The sequence below is a fragment of the Centruroides vittatus genome, unplaced genomic scaffold, assembly GCF_030686945.1.
Source record: "Centruroides vittatus isolate TY-2023 unplaced genomic scaffold, ASM3068694v2 contig_689, whole genome shotgun sequence".
Lineage (NCBI taxonomy): Eukaryota > Metazoa > Arthropoda > Arachnida > Scorpiones > Buthidae > Centruroides > Centruroides vittatus.
The window spans coordinates 301,497-327,693 of record NW_027122434.1 but is presented as its reverse complement, the minus strand read 5'-3'; the positions used below and the strand labels follow the sequence as shown (position 1 = coordinate 327,693).

The 26,197-nt window shown below is 27.2% G+C and overlaps 1 protein-coding gene across 2 annotated transcripts; it reads right to left on the bottom strand.

Moving 5' to 3' along the window:
* Nucleotides 1-1,960: 1,960 nt before the first annotated feature.
* LOC136980305 (serine-rich adhesin for platelets-like) lies at nucleotides 1,961-26,197 on the bottom strand. Of its 2 annotated transcripts, none has more exons than XM_067276395.1 (9): nucleotides 26,038-26,197; nucleotides 17,082-17,274; nucleotides 16,799-16,989; nucleotides 14,740-14,872; nucleotides 10,182-10,381; nucleotides 9,968-10,102; nucleotides 9,702-9,890; nucleotides 6,889-7,756; nucleotides 1,961-3,238 (listed from the first exon to the last, which is right to left on the bottom strand). In XM_067276395.1, the coding sequence occupies exons 1-8, from the start codon at nucleotides 26,053-26,055 to the stop codon at nucleotides 6,893-6,895; spliced, it is 1,923 nt and encodes a 640-aa protein (XP_067132496.1). In that variant the 5' UTR covers nucleotides 26,056-26,197; the 3' UTR covers nucleotides 1,961-3,238; nucleotides 6,889-6,892. The 2 variants fall into 2 exon arrangements, with proteins under 2 accessions (XP_067132496.1, XP_067132497.1); XM_067276396.1 differs by having other exon boundaries at nucleotides 1,966-2,755.

Here is a 26,197-nt window from a genome sequence, read left to right as displayed (position 1 = left end):
TACAAGGAATAAGTTTAATACACGTTTATAAACCTGTATAAAAATGTGTATATACATGTGTATAAACATGTAAAATTAAACATCGTCTTTTTCTAAAACTGGATTGAAAACTGAATGGCGTCCACGGTGTTAACAGAAAGTACCAAAACAACTGTACAATTAAGCTGGAACTATATATGGAGAGAATCACACCTGAATGCAAAATTTCCAGCAAAGAAACACCTAAATTCAATATTTGAATATTTTTGGCCACTACTTTATAGACCTTCTTCAGGAAATGTAAAACAAAATAGCAGCATTCTAATTTTCAAAAGTTTCAAATCAGATCAAACAACATGATATCATACATTGTATATGATATGGTTGTGACATATCATATACAATGTATATTTTTTTAGGAGTCTAAATAATACTTTCATGCATTTGGTACAGGAATGTAATCTGTGTTGATGCATGCCCCACTCCTGTTGGCTCTAGATTTCTACTGCTTCCAATGTTCTTATGTGTTGTTGGTCAAATACCCTGCATATTAGGGTAACATTGTCCCAATGGTAAAATCCCCGGATTGGTGGCATAATAGGCCAGAGCCATATTAATTTAATGTTTCCTTTTGCCACATCGTACTTGTGATCTTGTAACCTGGCTTGCAATGATCTGTATATGGAACCAATATATGTTAGTGTTCTGTTGAACCTATCATCCTATAGTGGGATGCGGTATACCCTGGTGCTTTTAGTCTTCAGTGCCGTTTTTTTTGCATTAGACAGAAAATGGAAAATACTGGGTTTCCTAATTTATATAATTTGCTTATATGTTAAATTTCATGCTATTCTGATCAGTAGTTCCTGACATATAGACCGAGTTAATGATTATGTTTATTTTTTGAACACAAGTATATGAACATACATTTTTAAACATCCAATGTTAAAATAGTATTTCTGCTTTTTTTTTTTTTTTTGGTGATGTAAAAGAATTTAAACATCATAAATCTATATATTTATGATTAAAAATTAATTTGTCTTGCATTCAACTGAAAAGAATATAGCGATTGTGGAATGTAAGTTAATAAAATTTCTTTACAGCTTTTATGCAGTGTATCTTGTGAAAATATATGAAAAAATCATTTTACTTTATAATTTATAATCATTTACTTGTCTGCACATTTCAATTCTTTCATGTTATTGTTTTTAGACAGGAATATTTAGAATGTGCATAAATTAATATTTTCTCCATCTTGTGCTATCAAGACCGAGAAAACATGAATTTCTCATTTAAAAATATACTTTACTTTAAAATGTCTAACTTTACTGAAGGTCCAGATTTAGATACTCAATGTCCAATAGTGAAAAATACTAGTGCTGTCCCATGGTACACACAATTAATAATGGAAATAAAAACTTATAACATTGCACCTTTACAATTTACTTCTTGTGTCTTTGTTGCCTCAAACGTTTTCATTTTTATGATAACTATTCAAAACATTTTTAAAAGAGTTTATTAGGCCATGGCTTCGGGTGGCATTTTTCCTCATACCAAAAATATTCTGTGTAAGATATTAATATAGAATTTTCTTTGTATATTCAAAAGACTGGTTAATATTTTAAATTTTTGCAAATGTAAATGAAGACGGAAGAGATCAAGAAATCTACTTTCTCTTTTAATAATTTATTGAGGAAATAATTTACAATTTATAAATTTTTATTATATATATATAAAATAATTAAAAATTCACATTTGCTTAAAAATCTCAATTGTTTAAAAACTGCTTAAATAATCAAAGTATAGTTTTCAACACTGGACCAACAATTAGTTCCATCCTTAAAACCAGAAAATATATCACAGCTAATAAATTACATAATAAAGATAATAATAAAAAAACAGACGCTCATAAAATGTGAAAAAACTGAGAATTAAATTTAATAAATAAATACCGAATAACTTTACTTAAGATATTGAAAAAAACTTAATAATACATTTTATTCTCTTTAAAAATAATTTATAAAATTAAAAAAATCGTTTTGACAAATTTTTTTCCCCAAAATTCTCTACAGATATTATGAACAAGTGGCAGTATAGGTCATTTGTTATCCAATTGGAACAAATCTTGTCAACATTCACATTTACATAATACAATCTATAAAATTTCCACAATGCACATTCATATACAATATATATATATATATGACTATCACATTTTAAAATGTTAATTAAATAGAAAAACAATTTGCTTATCGAATCGTCTCTCTAATATTTTACTATTTAATACAATTTTTACTATATTTTTGGCAGTTTTGTAGATTTAATTATTTCAGAAATAGAACATTTTATGTTTTTTTTACATTTTGCTAAATTTTGATTTATTTTTTTCATAATACATAAATTGTTATAACTGAAATTATTGAAATACTTATCAGGAAATAAAAAATATTACAAATGTTTTCCTTCTTAAAAGTTTAATATTAAAAAGATTATTGATCTTTATGAGAATTTTCAAATAATTTGACAGCGAAACTATGACAATAAATCAGTGGTTCTCGTGTCGCAGACCCCTAAAACCCCGCATCGTGATGGACTGCGGACCACTGGTCAAAAAATGCAGCAATAAATGTTAACAATCGAATGAACATTTGTTAATTGTTAATATCGTTCAAATAAAACTGAACAGGACAGGTAACAATGCTCATTGTCTTCTTATTCTGCCTTAGAATAATTGGCATTAACAATTCATGTCTGTTACATTTTGAAATATAACATCCTAAAGTTATATTACAAATAAATAAATAAAAGAATATTTTACAAAATAATTTTATAAATGTACTTTAAAAATATTAATTACTTAAAAATATGAGTTGTTAAACTTTAAATAAAAATTATGCAATTTGATTATTGAATAAATAAAATATTTCTGCATAAGGAGCATTATTTTTCCTAAAAGAATCAAATAGAGATTCCAATAATAACTTCTAAATTCTTACTAGTCAAACTTAATAAACTTATACCTTACTAAAAATTATGGTTATTAGCAATATTTATAAAGTTTTTGAGTCTGCTAGCACTTAGATATCTTGTTTCTTGTTCATCATAAACTTGGACGAATCCATAATGCGGATGCCAGGCAGTGACTGACGGACCTATCCAGCTCAAACTAACATGAAATTTCTGAGATTCTGACCCAAATTTGAACCCAGGTCCCCAGAGCAATAGAATGATGCCTTTATCGCCTTGGCAGTTCAGTTATCTATAACAATTTTTAATAAGAATTTCAAATCTTACTAACAGATACATTAACTTTTTTGACATTTAATTTTGCATAAAATAATAATTTCTATAGTGCATCAAGAAAACTGCATCATTTATTTCTTTATAAACTGACTTAAGGATATTTGCAATTATAATAATAATAATAAAAGTCATTATTTAAAATTTTTCACATCATTGAATCATTACAAATTAATGTAATGGCAATATTTTATATCGTTAACACAAATTTCATTATATATCATTCTCTATTTAAAATTTAAATTTTTTAAAGTTATCTTTGCATAACATAAGACAAATTCGTGTAAAAAAGTAAAATTATCCTTAAACCAGATGTAAAAAGTCTATTAAAATTAACATTGATGTCCATTTGCGCTAATAGATCACAATTCTTTCTATTCATTCTGTTACATCACTCTTTTAGTTGGTAGAGTTAGGAAATTTTCAAAATAGACTGAATTTTTTGTTTAAAACTAACACAAATTTTAATTCTGGAAGCTTACTACAAGATAATTACCATATAATTCAATAATCTGATGCAAACTTGAGGTATTTACTGACGTAAATGATGTTAAAAAAACAACTGAATTTTAATAAATAGAAATCAAAATTAGTTTACAGCTGTTTGAAATATATTATAATAATAATAATACAGTAGAACTCTCATTATTTGAGGCAAACCTTTAAGTGAATATAATACTTTTAATACTGTAATTCATAAAAGAAAGCTTAAAATACTAAATGTAATTGGAAATGATTTGTTTTTGTTATCTGTTATCATTTAACATCAGTATGAGACAAATCATTCATATTAAAATATAACTACAATATGCATTTTTATTGTTAAAAAAAAATTGTACGTATATTAACTGTTTAATGATGTAAAAAATGTTATTCTTACATATGATTATATTCACTAAAACAGAGGCTTAAAAGTAATATATCATACAAATCTTTTACATTCAAAATTTTTATTCCAAAATGGCCCAAGGCCATCCATTTTATCTGAGGTAGCATTGGTCCACGTCACCTTGGATAATCAGGGTTCTACTGTAATAACAAATTGTTAATTCTAGATGGGAACATAAATTAGTATTTTCAGGGTTATATTTAATAAATAGTGTAATGAATGGAAAATTTAATAAAAATTGGCAATATTATATCAAATTAGCATTTTAAACATTTTAAAATCAAAATAACAAATTTGTACTTTCTTTATGTAATTACATTTTTGAATGAATTCACTATTAATCAAATTCTCAAATGCAAAGAGGCATCCTATTAACATCCATCATCATATAAATTCATTTAAAAATTTGTTGTATTAAATAAATTATTTTTATTTTATGCTATTTTTCAAACAAAAACAACAACAGTACAAGTAAACTGGAACCATACATGCAGAGAATCATATCTAAACGCAAAAATTTCCAGCAAAAAAAAAATATATATATATATGTTGTATACGATATGTCAACCATTGTTCGAACTGATTCGAAACGTTTGAAAATTAGAACGCGGCTATATTCTATATAGCGAACAGTTATTTTGTTTTACATTTCCTGAAGAGGGCCGACAAAGGAGTGGCCGAAAACATTTGAATACTGAATTTGGGCGTTTCTTTGCTGGATATTTTGCATTTAGGTGTGATTCTCTGTAAGCTACTTTTAAAATCTTATGGGTCACAAGAAATACTTAAAATCTCAAACAATTTATTTACTACAGTTTCAAGAAAAAACATTTGAAACTCTGAATAAGTAAATCAGTGATGATAAAGTTAGTCAATTCCAATGACTTCTAAGTTGCCAAATCAAACTTCTCAAGTAAATTTTTAGTTTGATCTCCCTTAACTTCTATTTAACTCATAATTTAACTTATCTGGTTTTTTCAAGAATTACATTTATCTCACAAATTATATTCAAATTTTTAAAATTTTCTGTTGATGAAAAACAAAATTGTTTTTTCATTCTCATTGTTCTGAGAGTTTTTTCTAATGTCTATCATGGTTTCAACCATGGACAGCTTACTGGTGAGAAAGACAACCCAATATATATCCAGGTTAAACCGGCCATGAAAAATTAGGACCTGACTTGGCTACAGAACTTTAATCCCTCCGAGTGACAGTTTGTAACTTTACAGCTTTGGTCATTCAGTAAACAGATTTTTAAAATAAATTCTAGATTCTATTCAAGAATTAATATACTTAAGGATTAAATATGTTGATGCAACAACATCCATAAGTTAATCCATACGACAGACATGAATTTTAGAATATTCTGTTAAAATATAAATTGATTGAAAATATACTTTTCTATTGGAAAGAACACAAGATTAATCGAAATTCTACAAATGATCACATGATAAGCAGACAAAGAAAAAAGACATTATTCCTTTACATGATCTGTTAATCATTTCTCTTAGAAAATAATCAAATCACTGATTTTTTTCCTCTAGTTTTTGTACACAGTTTAAACGATGTAAAAATGCATAAAAATGTTTCAACTAAAATAAATTTTTTGTATGAAAACCAGAGTATAACTTTTTAGCAAGTTTTGTTATCATTAAAAAAACTATTACTATTTCTTAATGCCAAATATAATTGGCAATTAGTATTTACAATATATATTTTAAATACATACTGACCCTTACAGTTTGTTAATGCAGTATAGATTTCATTAAAAAAAATATAGGATAAAAATAAGCACAATTCGATTTTCAACTGACCATTATATAAATATAATTATAATGTATATAACATTAAATATTAATATTTATAAAGAAAGATGCGACTACTACTTTCCACAAAAATTATTTGCTTATATTTAATATATAATGTATTAAAATTAATTTTTTTCAAAATAAATCTATCAAAATGAATAAATATTATGTTCCCTTGATCAAAGCACAGAAAATGTTTTTTTTAAAATATAATGAAGAGTTGTTACATCATGAGATGCTTACCATTAATATAAATATTAACCATTACCGTTTCTTAAAATATATATTATGAAATTTTAAAAATATTAGGATAAACATTTAATCTTTTATTATGCTATTTTTCTTGTTTTTCATAAAATATCTCTTAAGATCAATAAAATTATAAACATAATATTTCATAAAAAATATCCTGTACAGCAGTACAAAACTTTGGAATATTTATTAATTCTAAAACTAGTGATATTATCAAAATTTCATATTATAATGGAAATTTTTCCTTCACAAATAAGAGTTAATTTGAGCATTGAACATTTATATAAATATAATTTGCAGAGTAAAGAGAATGATGTTTTCACTGAATAGTAATAAAAGTTGTTTTAAATAATGAAACATCAATACACACAAGGCTATGTTGGAAAGTTTAAGATTCCTTACAAATCGAAATACATAAAGATTTTGAAAATCCTAAATGTGTAAAGTGATTTTTTTTGTTGTTTTTCAAAAATTATGATGACTCAAAATGTGAATCACTAATAACAATTTGCATTTTACTATAAAATCACAAATCTACAATATTCATAAAAGTGTTAGAAGAAAGCTAGTCTAAATGCAATGGAAAATATTTTATGGAAGATATTCTATAATTTCTTATACCATCAACACTAATAAATAAATTTTATATTAAATTTATACCTATTTATTTTCTTCTTTTATCTACGCCCATTCCACTACATGAACTCATTTTTCTCTTTTCGGTATTTTGAGAAGAAATAAGTTCAGAGTACGAAAGGTTTCCACTTGCTGGCATCTGTAATGCACATGATTTATTGCCTTCAGTAATGATGTAAGATGTATTATTGAAATTGGTTGCTTCCGAACAAAATGTCATTGGACAAGTTGTAAATGAACTGTTGCATGTGACAAATGAATTTGGAGTTGAACCATTTGTTTCTGTTGGTATCATTGCTGAATCAATAGATGCGAGTGTATTCTGATTTGCAGAAATGTTTGTATTCTGTCTGCTTGTACTTGAGGATACTGGAGTTGATAATAAATTAGAAGGTATAGCTATTAAAAGCTTATCACTAGAAGCTTGTTCAGTTTTTCCATTATTGATTGCAATGCCACATATTAACTGTTGAACAGTGGGAAGACTAGGATTATATAATGGTGAGTTATTATTCTGTTTTGATGATCGAACATTAGCTGAACTATTAACCACAACTGGACAGTCATTATTATCTAAAATTGAAGAATTTGTTGAAGTGAGACATGACTGACTACTGGAATTAGACTGTGTTGTAGTTAAACTTGACATAGTTAAGTTATCCGATAAATATGTTGACTGCAAAGATAATGGAATAGAAATAGGCATAACTTGATTATCTGTAACAGGAGACTGAGATAATGTTGGAGTCTGTGAAGTTGATGATAGTGAAACAGGAAGTGTTTGTGATACAATTCCTGTTGTATTATCTAGAAACAATGCAAGAACTGTTTGATCATTAGATGGTAAGGTAGAGTTGGAAATATTTCGAGTACTGCTTGAAGATGAAATGCCCTATATAAAAAAAATTATCCATATTAAAATTTATTACAGAATACAATCAAGAATATTGTTAAAAGAATTATTTAGAATAAAAAATATATTTAAATGATAAAAGTACAAATTTACAGAAATCAAAGTCCAAATCGTAATACAAAAAAAAAAAAAGCCAAATATTGCCAGATTTTTAAATATAATTTTAAAAAAATCTGGTGTTATTTTGCTTATTCAAAAATTATAATTATAAATAAGTATGATTTTTGAATAATTTTATTTTATAATTAAAATGGAATAATTCTAAAGACCAAAGCAAAAGATATATGAAAATTTATTATGATCTCAGTTTAACATTACTAGTACATAATTAAATTAGCTTAAGGCTATAATATTTTAAGATAAGCTACACATTCAAATTTAATATAATTTAAGTGTATAGCTTATATTGATGTACATTAGAATCAGGTACAAAGTTGACGTAATGCAGCCTTGTTTGAATTCACTCCAGTTGGCATTTTGCATGTATTTCATTGTTGGTATAGGCTCTCACTACTCCAGTTTTAATTTAATTTTAATTTGGTTTTGGAATGGTTCGGTGGTCTTTTGAACTATAGCAAGCTGAGTGAATGATGTCCAGCAGACAGGTCTCATTAAAGGTAAGTTTATGCAGAAAGCTAGCTGCTATGCTGAAGAACATGTATATACAGTAGATATATCAGTGTGATATTACCTATCTGGTAACCATCATGCTTGTGCATACTGACATAAAATCTCACTGTTAAAACATTGATTGTATGGGAATATTGATTTTGTTAGTCTTCAGATCCCATACCTGTTAATGGAGTCATAAATGAATATATTTGGAAATGCGATCATCATAAAGTCACTACAAATGAAACAATAAAATATTTTTCAGAAATGCATTTATTGCTGTTTGAATACATTTACTTTCTACGGCTGCATGTCTGGTAATGTAGAGCAACTATCACATTCAAAAGCTAACATTTTTTCAGGTTTTGACATCTCAAAAATTCGGTGCATATTAGATTTGCAAGTGCATTAAAACAAAAAAAAAAAATTGGTATTTAGTTTAAGTCCAAGTTTCCTTTACAGAACTACAAAAGTTAAAACAGTTTCTCCTTGTCATTTACAGTAAAGAAGCGGTGTTTGATAACTATACTTCATTATAAAAATTATAGCAAATGGAAATTTTTTGATATTTCTTGATTATTTTCTCTCAAAATATGAAAGCCACATTATCAGTTTTATACTTTTATCCAAGAGTTTATATGCTATTTTAAATTTGTCTACAGTATCTGTATAAGTATAAATCTATAAAAAAATTGCATCATCAGTTTCCAGGTTTATGGATTTGTCATTGTCGTTCTTTGAAATGGCGTCTGAGATCCCCAGATCTTAACCCTCTCAATTTTTACCTGCAGAGCACTTGAAAACTGGTGTACCAAGAAAAGATTCAAAACATGGATTACCTAAAGGAACATATTCAAAGTTCAATTAGGTCAATAACATCTAATATTTTAATACATGCTCAGCTTGAGTGGGAGTGATACAAATGTGTGTTTAGACAAAAGTGATCAACATGTAGAGAGAGACAATATATTTAATAAGTTAAATTTTCCATGTATTATGAATTTTGGGGCACTGTATATATTATTACAGTGTCCTAAATGTTAAGCAATTATTATTTCAATAACAGCTAATGCAACAACTATTACTTCAACAGTAAATGCTTAGCATTTATTGTTAAAGTTATTATTTCAATAACAGAAATATTTATAATTGAAACTGAAACAATAATGATAATCTTAACAAAGTATATAGCAAAATATAAACAATCATAAAAAATAAGAAACACATTGCTTGATATTGCATTGAAAAAATTTTTTATTGCAGCAATTAATTTTATTTAATAATCAAATGACTTTCTAAATAATTAAGCTACCTGAAATTCTTTTAAAGCAGACTGATAAATTTCTTGTTTCACTTGCTGTATATGCTGATGTAACATTTCAGTATGTTGCTTCTGTAAGTTAGATATCATTTGTTGTAATCTTGAATTTGATAGAATATTAACTTGTATTTCTTCTTTTTTCTTTCTGAGAAAATCAAGTTCAGTTGTTTGTTTTTGTACCTATATATATTTATAAATAATATATTACTAATTCATTCATTAATCATTTATTAATAAAGAAAACAAAATCAATATACTTGAGCTTTCAACTGTTCGACTTCAGATTTTAAAGACTTTTCCATCTTGTCTTTGTCAGCTCTTAACTGATCTAGTTGATCTTGTAAATGAGTAACTAATTTTCCAAGCTGCCACTTACTTTCCATTTCTTGGTCCTAATTTATATCAAAATTTGCACAAAGCATAAATACATTAGCATATTTATTACACTTAAATTATGAATAATTTTCTTACTTCAATGGTATTTATAGGTTGACTAATAGATGTATTTGAACCAGATGATCCAGCTAACTGATCTTCTTGAATTATCACAATAGCTGCTTGATTATCAGTAGATACATTTTCTGATGTTGTGGTAATAGATGTACCTTGATCTTCTTTATCTTGAAAAATCTCTTTGGTATCTTCATTGTTTTTTAGAATAACTGCTGAAACTAATAAATTATCATGTAATTAAATATACTGAAATAGATTATTCCATTTAAATTATTATTTTCACTCTAACATTTTTCATTTTGTGAGATAAAAAGAAATTGATCTTTGAAAACATTTCAGTTATCTTTGAAGAATTTGAACAATCAATTAATCAAAAAGTTTTCAAAATTTGTCATTGCATAGTTTTAAAATTCACATTGCTAATGTTTATTTTTTTAAAAAACATGTTTTTTATTCCTATTTAATTAGTTTCACATTTTTTAATGTTAATTCTTTCTTAATATAAATCAAATTTAAAATATTTTACATCACAAAACAATTTAAATTTAATTTTATAATCAAGAACAGATATTAAATATAAACCTTAATATTAATACAAATTTAACACTTTCATAAATATTTAGAAATTGAAATCATAATTGAACGTACTACATCTACTAAAATAAAATAATAATTAATTAAACGAATATGAATAAAATTATAAAGTAAATGATGATTATTACAAAAATGATAGGGTCTACTGAGAAACATTATTACTAATATTAATATTTTTTGGTAAACCCTATCTCACGTAACATGTGCAGAAATTTTCCAAAGAATAACCTCCACTAATAACCTAAGTTTCATCTTACGTAGTCTGTTTTAATTGGGAGACAAAGATCAATTCAAAACACTTCTTTGTCTCCTGGTATAAACATACTACATAAGATAAAACTTATTAGTCTTAGCAGAGGTTGTTCTTTCAAAAATTACCACATATGTTTAATGAAAAAGTCTGCCATTGAGATTTAGTTGTCTAAATTGTTGTGTGCCTATCTCATATATAATGTATATACGAATATCAATATTATTATATTTTTGATATTAAACATCAATATTTTTCAGTAAACCCTATCTCATTTTTTGTAATAATCATCGTTTACTTTATAATTTTATTCATATTTATTTAATTAATTATTATTTCATTTTAGATGTAGTATTTCCTATCTTTTTAGGATGAAACCCTCTTTTATAATAGCCAAATGACCTGCAAAACTCCCTGCTATATTTGCACAAAAAAGGCATTTTCAATAGAGTAAAGAAAACACATTAAAAACAGATTTTTCAGAATATAATTCGAATGTAATATTTAATGCAATGGATAGGCTTGCATAGGGCAATCAGCTTCAAAATTTACAACTGAGTGTTTGTTAAAACCAAGCTATTGTTATTCTTGGTATTCAGTCTATTTTTGCCTTTGGTTTGATATGAAAAAGAATTGCCAACCCACTTTTGTTTTAGAGATTTGTACAGACAAATGAAACAAAATTCAAAAAGCAAACATGATGCTATTTGGATATGATTACCACTAATGAAACCACTAGTAAAATATTGCAGTTTAGCCATACATAAGTAAGTATTGAAAACCTTGTGGTGGCAGCTGGGTGGCCAAGGCAGTTAAGGCATCAGTCTATCTTTCTGGAGACCCGAAATCGAATCCAGGCAAGTAACTCTTCTAAAATCTTTCATAAATGGGTCTATCTTTTATTACCAGGCCAAACTCATGATGGGTATAGAAAAAAAGCTCTCACAGTGCCTATGGGGTAAAAAGAGTAAAAAAAAACCTTACCTTCTTGGTGAAATTTCCTACAAAAATTATTTTAACTAAAAATAATTGCAGCAACCCCAGAAAACACAAAGCCATGACCCAACCTTGGGAATCATGACCACAAATAAGGAATCTAGAATGTATGTAATATTGGTATTTCAATGTTATATCAATATTTTGTAGACATAGAATGAATATGCTAATTCAAAATTTTTGAACTTTTTATTGACTTTCTATGAACAATATCTTTGACAACCATTCTATGCTCAATACCACAATATATCCAAAATTAATGGTAAATGAACTTTACATAAAATTATTTGACAATTTTTATGATTTTGTTCTTAAGTTTCCATCTGTATTAACTTAACAAACAATAAAAAATGCATGTAACTTTTAAAACCTTTTAGTTTTTAAACTGGTCTTTAATAAAAATAATTTTTAAAAAAGAAAATTTATTAAATTTATCCTCTAAAAATGTCCTTTTTTTGCACAATGTGCTTTGAAACACTATGACAGTTTTTTTATCTATGTTCATTGTGGGTTTAGCCAGGGCCTGGCATATCCATTTTGCTTCATGAGCCCACAAGAAATTTCTGAAGTTCTCAACCTGAATTCAAACCAGAGCCCCCAATGAAGTAGACAAGATATCCAATGTAGGTAAGGTATCATCTATACAAATAAAATGGTTATATATATATATATATATATATATATAAATGTGATTTTTTCAAATGATTATAAATGTAACTAGTTGAAAATTTTAAAAAAATAAATAAATAAATAATTTAAAAATTGGTTTTTGGTGACTTTTAACAATTAATACTTTATTGGGTAAATCTATTCACAGCAAATTAAAAATCATATCAACTTTTCATATTTCAATATATATTTAATACATTTATTAAATGGATTGAAAAATACAAATTGAACAAATAGGAGTTAAATGAAAATTAAATTTAAAATTAATATACCAGTTAACTAATTAATTATATTAGATGTAATTAAAAAACATATTATAGGTGAAGAATAAAAAATTTACAAACAAGAAGTAAATGTTCCCATTCATTTGTATTTTGTATTAGCTTTCTTTGGATTAGATTATATTTACAACTAGTCAGATATTATTTGTATATAAAAAGTAATTGTGTCAATCAAATAAAATTCAATTTAACAATTAAAATAAATAAAAATTAAAAGATCTAGGACAAAATGTATTAGAACAATTATAAAAACTGAAAACTCAATCACAAAATTGAATCAGTGATTTGCCAAAAGGTACTGAAGTCACAATGACACAGTTTTGAGATATTCTACTTGCCAATGGACTTTAGTCCTGGACTAAATTCCTTTGCAAATTAAATATAACCAGTCAAAACAACTTAATTTTCTAGGAATTATCACATCCACAGATACCATAATTACTAGCCAATTAACAACTTTACTTTATCCAGATGTATTTCAGAAATCACAATATTTTCCTCCTCAGTGGGTTTTCTTCCATCCTAGCTAAACAAGGCACCAACCCTTTTCCAATACACTTCCAATTTTCAATGTTCCAACCATTTAACTACTTTTATAAGTGTTTTTGCCTTGTTTATGAAGACAATGGAAGAAAAGCCAGAAGAGAAAAATATTGTAATTTCTGAAATGTATCTGGGTAAAATAAAGTTATTGAATTGCTAATAATAACAGCATCTGTGGATGTGATAATTCCTAGAAAATTAAGGTATTTTGACCAGTTATATATTGAGATTAAAGAAATGGAATAAAAGCAAAGTATAGATTACAGATCATAATCTCATATCATTGCTGTGCTATTTTCAGGCACCTTCCTTATCTACATAACAAACTACATATTTGTACTACAAACACGCTGTTTGTAGTACAAATATGCCAATTTGTGACTTAAACACCTTTGACAAACTACTGATTTAATGGAATTCTAAATACAAAAAATTTTTGAAGTCTTCTGCATTGTATTCACAACCATCAGAATCAATATTCTGACGGTTGTAAATACACATGTGATTAACAAAGCTGACCTTACTCTATATGCTCTTCTTTGCTACATTTCTTCACCTGTTGTAGACTTTTTATAATTGTTCTAATACATTTCATCCTGGGTCTTTCAATTTTTGTAAAAAAAAATGTTACAAGGATTTGAAGTCAGAACTTTTAAACAATTTGCATATGTGTAAATAGAAAAAAGCCTAAACAGTTTTGAATGGATATGTAGAAGACTTCAAAATGCTTTTTGTATTTAGTCTTTAATTTTTATAATTGTTCTTATTAAAATCATATTATTTTGATAATTGCAATGGTAACACTTATCAAAATTGAAACTTAGCATACGGTTATAGATATTTTCATTTCAATATATTTGTAACACAACAGCAAACAAGACAGCAATTCAAAACTAACTTTCAGTACATTTGGATTCAAAATATTTGATAAACTATCAAAGGCAATATCAACCTAATGCTGAAGTACAGTACATTTAGTAAGTCTCTTAAAATACTTCAAATGTCATGTTAATTATCTTTTAATAACTCTGAAGTATTATTATTTACAAATATAAACAAAAATCAAATGTTAACATATTTTAATATCTGATATATTCATTGAATTATTTTTGTATATATTTTTGTTCAAATTATTAAATTAAAATTAAATCCAAATAAGGTATGTAAATACTTATGATTCATCTTAATAAGTTTATTATATTTTAAAAGATAAAACATTTAAAATTTTGTGATGTTTATTTACCTCCTGCTCCTGATGTTAGAAAAGGTGTTGTACTGGTAATTACTGCCTCAGAAACTATATGAATTGCAGCAGATTTTGTTTCATCTCTTTTAAATCCTTTTTTATCTTCTAATGCCATTGCTTTATTTACTTCCTTTAAGTTAAATAGAACATACTTTATTAAAAAACATGAAAATTTTAATTCAAATCAATGAATAGTTTGTTCACATAGTAATTGAATGGTTGATTTTATTTTCCTTGATAAAAAAAAACTGCACTCCATATGTAAATCCTACATAAATCCTAATTATCAACTCTGATGTATAAATCAGATTTATACTTTTGAACGATATTATTTATTAATGAATTGTTTCTAGTTATAATCAGTCTTATATTTAAAAAAGAAAATTTCATGATGTTAACACACTCATTACAATTAAATGAAAAATATTATTACTGATAATTACATTATCTTAAAATAAAACAATAACTTCATATTATTTTAATAATTCAAAGCAAATTTATAAACAAATTAATTCTTATCAGGTAAATAGAAAATGAATATCTTTCAAATATTTCAATTAAAAAGGCAGATAGTATATTTACAATATATAAAATACAAAAGAAACTAGAACATCTTCCTTTCCGTCCTGTCCAATCATCAGGTACTAAAACAGTCTTCCTTCGCAAAGACAACTTTTTATTAGAGGCTACACCTCTGCAATATTATGTAAAACAGTTTTTAAAAAATTCACTGATTATAAGCCAAATACATACATAATTTCAATTAAAAATCTTTTATTAGAGGTGTAGCCTCTAATAAAATGTCATCTCTGTGAAGGGAGACTGTTTTAGTTCCTGCTGATTGGGCAGGACAGAAAGGAAGATGTTTTAGTTTCTTCTGTATTTTATATATCTTTCAAATATATTTTCAATGAATTTCAATACATATCTGCATTATAAAAAATTTTGACAATTTTCTATTCCTTAATTTAGATAGTATTAAATATTAGTTTAAAAAAGTCAGAATTCTCATTGATATAATGTTTCTAAGAATATATTAAAACATGACCAGTTTCAAAAAGTGATTAAAGAAGATCTTTTTTATGTACAGTATACTCTCAATTATTCATGTGTGGATTATTTGGACTGCAGATTATTCATGCATGCTTACATCTCAATAAAAAATTTATGTCAAGAATATAAATATTATAATTAAAATAAAAAAATATTAATTGTTAACTGTTGCTATTTAAAATGGTATGTTGAGCATCAGAACAATTTCCAGATCATCAAGGCATAAATTCAGTGGCGTAGCTAGCATGGGTGACACCCGGTGCGGATATTGTGATGTCACCCTTTTTAACTCTTTTATAAAACAATGTTGAATTGTAATATCTTCGCACTCGAGCAACTTGAACGCTATATTGAATATGCGATGTCGCAACATATGAGTTTAGATTTATAGAATAAATCATAGTAAGATTTTTAGCTAGTGCAATCTTTTTTTTTTTTTTAGGTACAGGCCTACCGTCCTGCCCTAGCTACACCTATGCATAAATTAAATGGCCTAACAAATACAAGTGCAATTGATTTTTGAACAATGTGGCTTTACTTATGTGTCTATTGTATTTTTTTTCTTTTTTCATAAAATAAGTTGTAAAATTGTTTGAAAAATTCTGTTTATGTCTTATGTTTTTGTCTATGTTTATGTTTTATTCAACTTTGATCATATCTAAAGATCATTAATTAATTAATTATCACTATCAAACATATTTTATTCATAATAAATATAAACAATTATGTTAAATTTAATATGAAATTAAAAACTAAATAGAAGAAAAATCAATTAGCTTTCATTAAAACAGACTTGTGAATTATCTGTATTTCAACATTATTCTTGCCTTCATTACCAGTGATTAATCCAGATAATCAGGAGTATACTGTATATATTTTAAAGCTTATTTGGAAAGATCTTTGTTAAATATGTGTAGCTCTAAACACATACTTATATTTAACCAACAAGTAGCCATTCTAATAAATATGAAAATGTAAATGAATAATAATTTCTAAATTTTACCTGTGGAACATGTATCTGCAGAGTAGTACAAGGGTGACGAAAATGAGTTTTATAATGTTTTATGGCTTCATCTCTCCGATTAAATCCATTTTTACATATAAAACAATGCCAATGCGCACCTTTAAATTTTTTTTCCTCCTTAATTGCTCCAACAATATCACATCTTTCACAGCAACGAAGAATCTTTAGTCCTACAAAACAATTTTAAATAATAAAATGAGACTAAAGTAAGAACATCAATTTAAGAAAATTTAAAAAATAAAAACAGAAAAGATTATATTACCACCAAATTCTATTCCCTTATCAACATGTTTAACATGATAATGAGCTTTCAGAATGCGTGAATCTTGATACGATTCTGTTTTAACACAGAAAGGGCAATGCATATGAAAAGATTTGATAGAACATTGAATATCATTACAATCAACAGGATCAAATTCATTTTCTGTTCCTTTTACTCTAATACTAGGATGACTCTAAAAAATAAAATTATAAACTAAAAATTATTAAAATAAGCTTTTCAAAATTGTCTATAAAGAAAATCAAAAGCACAAATCATATTAAAACATCAATTTTTCTAATGCGTAACGCTGAAAATTCAAAATGGATCTTAGTCATTTATGAACAAATTATTAATTATTACTATAGATTCATATTTTTCTAAATTATTATTTAGAAACATATGAAAACATTAGCACTAATAGTTATTAAAAAAAATCAATAATGATTTATTGAGTTACAATTTTAATTTTAAATTAGATTTAATAAGATATTTGTAAATAGTTTTAATTATGTAAAAATAAAAGAAATTATACACTATTTTTATTTGTCATCTTACGGCAGATAAAAATTTATTGCAGATTAATCTTAACAGCTATATGTATTCCAAATTTAAAAACTCAATAAATATTTTTCTACTTCAATTAAACTTGTAGAATATGTAAATTATAATAATAAATAAAAATAAAATGCAGAAAATAAAAAATATATATTATAATCGAATAATTTTTACATTAAATACCTCCATATGCATTTTATTTAATATACAGTTTAATTATTTTATTAATGCTTTTTACTCAATTTCAATCATCTCATCAGTGTTTTTAATTAATCCAGTAAACTTTTCAGAATGCTTTCTACATGTTTATTTTTTTGCCGTAATCAAAGCTCTAAAAGATTGCAAATGTCATTAGCTTCAATTCTAATCATATTCCTATCTCATTTTTTATATTAATATATATTTTAATATAAAAAAATGAAATTTAAGATTTTAGAAAATTTATTAACATATTACTGTTGTCTACATAACAAATAATATCTCAGTCAATTTTACATCTGACAACTACATATATTCTTTTCTTTCTGTTCCTTTTCTTTTGGATTGTGATTTGAGTCCTTGCTATTTTACAAATGAATATTTATATTAGATTTTAATGGAAATTCCTTAATGAAAATGACAAATTGTCATTATATTTAAATATTAATTCCAAAAAAACTTTTTGTCTTGTAATAATATAATAATGTAATTATCTTGATAAGAAGTTGACTTTTACTATTTTTTGCTACAACAATTCCAAATATACATTTATACTTTCTTAAGAATGATTTGATACTATTTTGTAATAAGAACAAATAAATCCATAATGAAAATTATTTCATTATTTTAAAGTATTGAAAATTTTTTATATTTTATTCAGTTGTCTTTCGCTCTTTCTACACAACTCAAAAAATAAGCAATAAGGCTAAAAAAACACAAACACAAAAATGTTAACTAAAATATTTTGAATTTTGATGAAAATGTATAAATATTGTCTAACACAGTGTTTTCCAACCTTTTTCTCATTGAAGAATGATAAAATTATGGATAATGTTACATGGACCAAGTAATTAAATGCAACTATAAATTACACTTATTTATTAAGCTTATATGTGCTTAGCTAGAGTTACTGTATGTATTCTGTTAGGTACAGTAACTCTACTTCTAAGACCTTCAGGTAGATTCTTTCAAAATTGCTACTACCAGAAAGTCTTAGAAGTAGACCAAAAATGTTCATAACAGAAGTCTCACTATAGTGCAAAGCCTACTTAAGGTTGGTGAATTTTATTTTCATTTTTAGTACATTTGTTTTAAAGACCATTACAATATAAAATAAGCATGCTTAGTTCAAAAACTAATATTATATTTAATGTTGTAAAGCACACTGTTATAAAACTGTTTCAATTCAAGAATTATCTATATGAAAAAGAAATTCAAATATAAAAATTTAATTGCTCTTTAATATTATTGCTATATAATTATGTAAAAACAAGTAAATAATGACTATAAAAATTATTCTTGAAGAAATAACTTTAATCTCTAACTGCAATGCAAAATTCATACCAACTTTTCATATTGCAACATTAAATTGAACTCTAATTTGAATTTAAGAATAATCACTAACTTCTGTTTTATCAACAAAGCAGAGGTTAGTGGTTATTTTTAAAATTTTGAACAATTTTGAACAACATGAGAAAGCTTTAATGCCTTTTGAACTTTTTTACATGGAAAACTCCAATAAATCAGTTCAAAGAATGTAAAGCCTTTAATTAACACAGCCAGCTTTAAGCAAAGCAAGAATTTTATGAAAAAAACTAATGTTTTTGATTATGTTAAACAGTTATCATTGAGTTTATTCAATAATTTCAAACCTACAAACAAAAATGGAACAACTGAGCTAAACAGAAAGGAATACAAAAACAGTTGGTTATAAATGTCATGTGTTAAAAACTTATAGATGCATCATTTACAAGCAAAGAAATACAAATGTGTACCTATAGATGAACAAATCACGATGGTTACAGTGGAAAAAATGTCTACACATGGTGGAAGGGGTAAAGTTTTCTGACACTAAGATATTTATAGAAAGATTTCCAGCATTTGAGATGATCTTAAAATCGTTTAGTTGATACCTTTGGACTTCATGGAAACTTTGTAAATCTCAAATCTCTCTAGGTGTTTCAAGTTAATGATGTCACATAGAGATTCTGTCCTCATCTAGATTAATATATATGTCATTTTCTCTTACAAAAGTTACCAGGGCAGTCCCGAACAACTTTTGTGAGAAAAACTGGTAGGCATCTTTTTGTTATGGTTGTGGCATGTTCTTTAATTCTCAACTTGAGGGAGAATGCAGTAATGTCAATATACTCCAAATCTTTGTTAAATCTGCAATCCTTGATGGGGATACTCCCTGGGGATACTGTGTGGCAGTATTCCATAATTTATATTTGCTAACATTAAATTTTTTTTTCCCATATTTTTTTTTTTTGTTTCCTCCTACTATCTTAAAGCTGTCTTCCTTCTTTGCTGATGGAGGATCAGCTCCAATTACATGGACAAAAGAGCTTTTTTTGTCCACATAAGAATCAGTCTGAATGGTTTTGTGGTTGGCTTAAAATGACAGAAGGAACCTCAGAGGGACACTTTTTAGATGGGAGCTGAAGAGAGAGGCTGCTTGGTCCAGTGTAGCAGGAAGATGGCTACTGTATGGTAAGAGATTGAAGTCTGAGAAGCCAAGAAGATTGAACACATTATAGTACATTGTGAATTTTTGGAGGTTCTTTCAAGAGAAGAAGACATCCCAATTCAGGTTTTTGATAGAAGAAAAAGTTCCAGAACATGTGCTCCCATTTTTTTTGTTTGCAAAGGACTTGATGAAAGACTCAGGTACTCCTTTTTTCTTTTTCACTTATCTTTCTATCCCTAAATTTTACCCTCTATCAGTCAAAACCCACTTTCATGTTAGAATTAATATTTAATTATTAGTTTTAATTATTTAGTCCCGTTTTCTTGTCCTCACAGTAGACTAAGCCTTTAGTTTTACTTAGAATATTTTGTACATGTTTTTAAGAGTTGTTTATTTCTATTGTATTGCTCTTGAGTGTTTGTTGGTAGTATGTTCCTCGGCTGATATCTTGGGTTATGTGTTAGTTGCTTATAAAGATTCAGTTGTTATTTTGAATAAAATTTTGTTCATACAGATTTTATTGTGTCACACAATCCATTACTAAAATCATACATCTCACAACTGGAACAAATCCTCAGAGAGGAGTTTCCTGTCAAGAGGCTCTGCATTCCTAAAAAGACTACATATATAGTGGAATTCCTTCTATAACCAATCTTGAAGTGGTTGTTGGTAGCTATCTCCCAGGGGTGAATTCTCTGGGCTTGCTTGTGGCCGTCGGCCATATATATAAAAACATGTATATTTGTATATAGTCATAATTCTATGCTATTTCCGTGATTTCTTCTATTTCTTTCTTCTATCCTTTTCTGGAACTTTCTAGGATGACCGTTATTGCCTTTGGATAGGATTAGCCATTCCACAAACAGGAAGAGAACAATAGGAGACAGGGTGACCAGGTGAAAAACGACCGGTGAGTTGATCACTTTTCGACTGGAGACTAAAGAGGTTAGATGCATTGTTAAGAAGGTCGAAGGGAGATTATGACCAGAAGGTCAAGAGGACAAAGACTGTTAAGAAAGAAAGGAATTTCATATTAGCAAAAGGCCGAAGACGCCTTTAAGAACCTCAGAAAACTGTATAGTTTGGTATGGAGAAAGAATCGTACCTAGGCACTGAATTGGAAAGGAAATTTGATACTCAAAATCTTGAAATCAGCAAAGGAATCATCAAGATGGCAGGAATAATAACCTCCGAAAGAACTCCTACCCAAAGAGCATATCGGCATAGATGAGAGAACAAATCCTGGGTGGCCGTAGACTTCCATTCTTCCTCATTCCACACTTTCCTACCTCTATTTTCACTTCCTTAGGTTAAGTTAGTTTTAAGGTAGTTTTAAGAATTAGTTAAGTAAGGTTCATGTACATGATTGGGCTAAAAAGATTGTTAGGCGACCATTCCGTGTGTAAAGTATATTCCTGACTTATATGAAAACCCAACAAGAAACCCTATGTGACGCACCTCGAATCTTGTAAAGTTTACAAGAACAGTTGGAATTCCTTAAAACCAAACCTGTTCATCGTGAATAAAGAAAGGATTGTGTAATATAGAAAGTTTTTGTACGTCTTTTCTTTTGTTTGTACGTTTTCTTGCGGACATTACGTCACAACAAACAACCACATACTTAGCATGGACTGCATGCTTAAGAGAAAGTTGTTCTGACTGTCAATATACTTTTTATATGAGAACAAATATGCCAATAATAATTTATTCTAACGTGTAAAGTCTTTTATCATTTGTGTTTGCTTTTACATTGGCAGCTAGCGGCTAGCCATTTTAAGTTGGCGCAATGCTTGCAAAAACTCAATTGCTTGCTCGTGTGGAGGTTCGCCACAGCAAACAAGTGCACATGAATGATGTCATTCAAAGCATTTAACATGGCCAGATTGTATCGAAAGCTTGCGGTACCCAGTCAGCATACATATATTGTGTACAGGGATCTACGTAGAGATTAATAAGGCTTAAGCCCTGGGCCCCCAGTGTTAAGGGCCAAAAATTTATAATAATAATTTGAATTATTATCATAAATTTTTAATACTTTTTATAACTTATTATAACTTTCAGCATGCCCAAAAATTTTGGTTAGAATTTGCTCCTGCTATCTCCTTATGTACAGTACTTTAGCTAAAATTTGATAGTATTTAATGGCTTTATATAACAAATTGTCATCCTTTTATACATGGAAGGTGGTGGTTCCCATATCTGGGATAAAATTCTCTAATATCTGATGGGGAAAGGTGGTGCATACATAGGGCCGAATTTGGTAACTTCTAACAATTGTTTTTGCAAGTGTGATGTTATCCCATCAAACAAGTCCATTGTATTTCCTGCCTTTGTTCTTAGTTTCTGATAGGAAAATCTATTGTAGTTTTTTATTGCACTTTTTTTTAAACTGCACAATAAAAAATTGTAAACTGTAAATATAAGTTTAAATCTTGAAAATAGCTGATTGTGAATATGTTACTAATCTTTCAACTTCTTTTTGTCTTTTTCCTTCTTTCAATTAGCATTTAATCTTTACATAACCAAAGTTTTAACTATAAAATGTAAGTATATTTAATGTAATTTTAAATACAGTTACATAAAGAAAATAGTGACAAAATTTTATAGTTAATAAAATATTAACTATAAAATTATATATATTTAACATCCACTTTTAAATTATTCCATAACAACAGTCTTATTTTATTTTTAAATTTTCCACAGCCAAAGTTCTTATTTTACATTGGAATTTTATATAAGTCAAAGATAAGAAAAACTGAGTCCTGAAACATTTCTTATTAAATAATTTTTGATTATCAAAAATCAGTATTATTATTTCATCTTAATTTTCAAGCAATCCAATCTTTCTTACTGCAAAAGATTAGATATTTATTTATTATTAATAATAAACTGAATAAAAATTCATTTTTATACATGTATTGTATGTATAAATTAATTAAATATTTCACATGCAACTTTATAACCATGGCCATTGAGAGCTTATAGGACCCATGAAGAGGCAAAAGGGGTCCCTTATGCCTCTTCATAGGTCCCTTTAGCCATCTTTTTTTTGAACAAATGAAATATATAAAATGATTCTTTATTAATAAAAAGCAGTTTTAAAGATTTTATCTTCTGTTACTAAAAGTAACATTAATTTTATAAGGGTGTGAATCACTACAGGTCTCTGTTTTCTCTGGTCCCAGGGAAACATTCTCAGCTCCTCTTCCCTTCCCTGCTTATAGCTAAACTAATAATCATGAATTCAATATTCATTAATTCAAATAAAATCTAGAGGACATATTACACATTAATTTGCATTATAGGCTACTCAAAATATGCAATATAAAATTTTAATGAGATAGTTATATAATCAAATAAATGTAGTATAGTATGCCCACTTGGTTTCAATTTATTTAAATTAATAAATTTTTAATTCATGATTATTGATGTAGTTATAAAGCTGCATATAAAATATTTAATGAATTCATACATTACATAAATGCAATACAACATGAATTGTATAATAAATCCATATTTAAATCAGTATGTTTTTTTAAATGTAATGATTGAAATATTTTTGACCTCTTGATATTCTATTATATTTGTTTTTCACGTGTTTTAATATTTTAATTACACTCTTCAATTTCATTCAGCTACAGTGATGGACAAAAATATTGGCACACAGCCACTTCTTAAATTTTCTTGTATAAATTTAATAGTAAAAAACTTGTAGCTCTGAGAAATTTTCACGTAATAGTTAGATGTTATTCACACTAAATAAAATTATTATTTACATATTTTTGGCTTTGAAAACTTAGAAAGTACATTTACAAACATGATTTGAACGGACAAAAGTATTGGCACAGTATTTAAACAAATTATTTTTATCCATGTCATTTTTTATGTCCAGTATGGTGGATATATGAAATACAATGTTTCTTTTAACCTTATCAGGTATGAAAATTATTGTTATTTCAATCTAGTTGTTGTTATCATCAAAATAAATAGGAGATATACTGAAACAACAATAGAAGAAAGAAAAATCATCTTATTTTTGTGTAGTCTTAACAAATCATAATCAGAAATTGGGAAAATAGTTAAGAAGAATAGGTTTACTATAAGAAATGTAATTAAGCATTTTAAATGAACTCGCAGCTTGGAAAATAAACAAGATGCTGTCACCCATGGAAGCTTACTCCCAGAGAAGAGAGAAATGTAGTCTGTTCAGTCAAGAAGCCAAAAATATCTTCAACTGAAGTTGCAATGATGCTAAAGGAAGATTTCAACGAGGTGGTCCATCTGAAACTGTCCACCAAATCATTCATCATGCTAATTACAGGGCAAGAGTAGCCAGAAGAAAGCCATATATAAGTAAAACGAATCGAAAGAAGAGGCTTGCTTTTGCAAAAGATCACATAAATAAATATAATTCATTTTGGTCTAAAGTGTTGTTTTCTGACAAAAGTAAATTCACTTTACTTCGTAACAATGGAAAAAATTTACTTTGGAGAAAACCCAACACAGAGCTGCTACAGAAAAATGTTCAAGCCACGGTAAAACATGGGAGTCCTAGTATGATGATTGAGGTTGCATGTCAGCGACTGATGTGGGAAAACTTGTATTCATAGACGATACATAGATAAAATGACGCATATAAATATTCTCAACAGAAATCTATAACAAAGTGCAAATAAACTAAATTTGGATGATGGCTTTTACTTTCAGCAGGACAACACTCATAAACATTTGACTCATATTGTCCATCAACAATTACTTTATCATACACCTCACACTCCGAAACATTCCCACAATCTCGAGATTTGAATCCTATTTATAGAATAAACTTGACGATAGAGTGAGAAAATAAGAGAAATTAGCAAGGTTGAGGCCGAAGTTTTCAATGCGAAAACGTGTACGTCGGACATTTGGCGCTGCTTTCCTGTAAGCCTAGAAGTTTGGCAATGGCCTTTGGAATGTTGAGCATGATTCCACTGACTTTCCAAACGCCATTGTCAAACTTCTAGGCTTACAGGAAAGCGACACCGAACGTCCAACATACACGTTTTCACATTAAAAACTTCGGCCTCAACCTTGCTATTAAACTTATATCATTTCAAAGATTTCTTGAATAATGGGAAAAAATTTTGTCTGATATCATGTAAAAAACTAGTGTATTCAATGCCAGAAAGACTTAAGAGCTTTTATTAAGAACCAGGGATTCACTACACAATATAAATCGTAATATATTTTTAGCATTACCTTCAACTGTGCCAATACTTTTGTCTTTTGTTTTGATGAGTAGGGAAAGTCATTAAGTTTTTTAGAACATATCATTATGTAATTTTAGTTTAAAATTTTATAAAATACTTTATATTATTCTTAACTGTGTGTATATGATTTTTATTTTGAAAATAATTACTTTATTCTAACTATATTTCACTATAAATTCAAAAAATACAGTGCGCGCCAATACTTTTGTCCACCACTGTAGATGAACTTCATGATTGTTTCTTTCTTTTTATAATAATTTTCACTTCACACATTCATTACAATCAAAATACATTATTATTAAGAATCAGTATTTTACATTTTTAGATAATATATTGTATAATGCAAAAAATATTACGTAACGTATTTTATATTATGTAAACAAATGATGTTTGACAAGTTATTTTCCTATACAAATCGTTTCTATCAACTTATTACTATAAACATCAAAGACTGATAAAACGTTGAATGTGAAATACTTACTATAATTTTCACATCCATTTGATTTTATTAGTTTCTAATTTAAATCCAAACTAACGTAAGCGATCAAATAAACGAATGATTTATAGAAGCCATCTTTGATTGCTATGGAAACTAAACGTAACGTCAATTCCTTCGTCTTTGAAAATTTTCCACATGATTT

What these genes read in the sequence shown, in the direction of transcription:
- LOC136980305 (XM_067276395.1), bottom strand. An exon ending in TGCAGATACATGTTCCACAG is followed by an intron (nt 14,873 to 16,798) that starts GTAAAATTTAGA and finishes TTTAACTTAAAG; the next exon opens with GAAGTAAATAAAGCAATGGC. An exon ending in CTGCTTTAAAAGAATTTCAG is followed by an intron (nt 7,757 to 9,701) that starts GTAGCTTAATTA and finishes TTTTTTATATAG; the next exon opens with GGCATTTCATCTTCAAGCAG.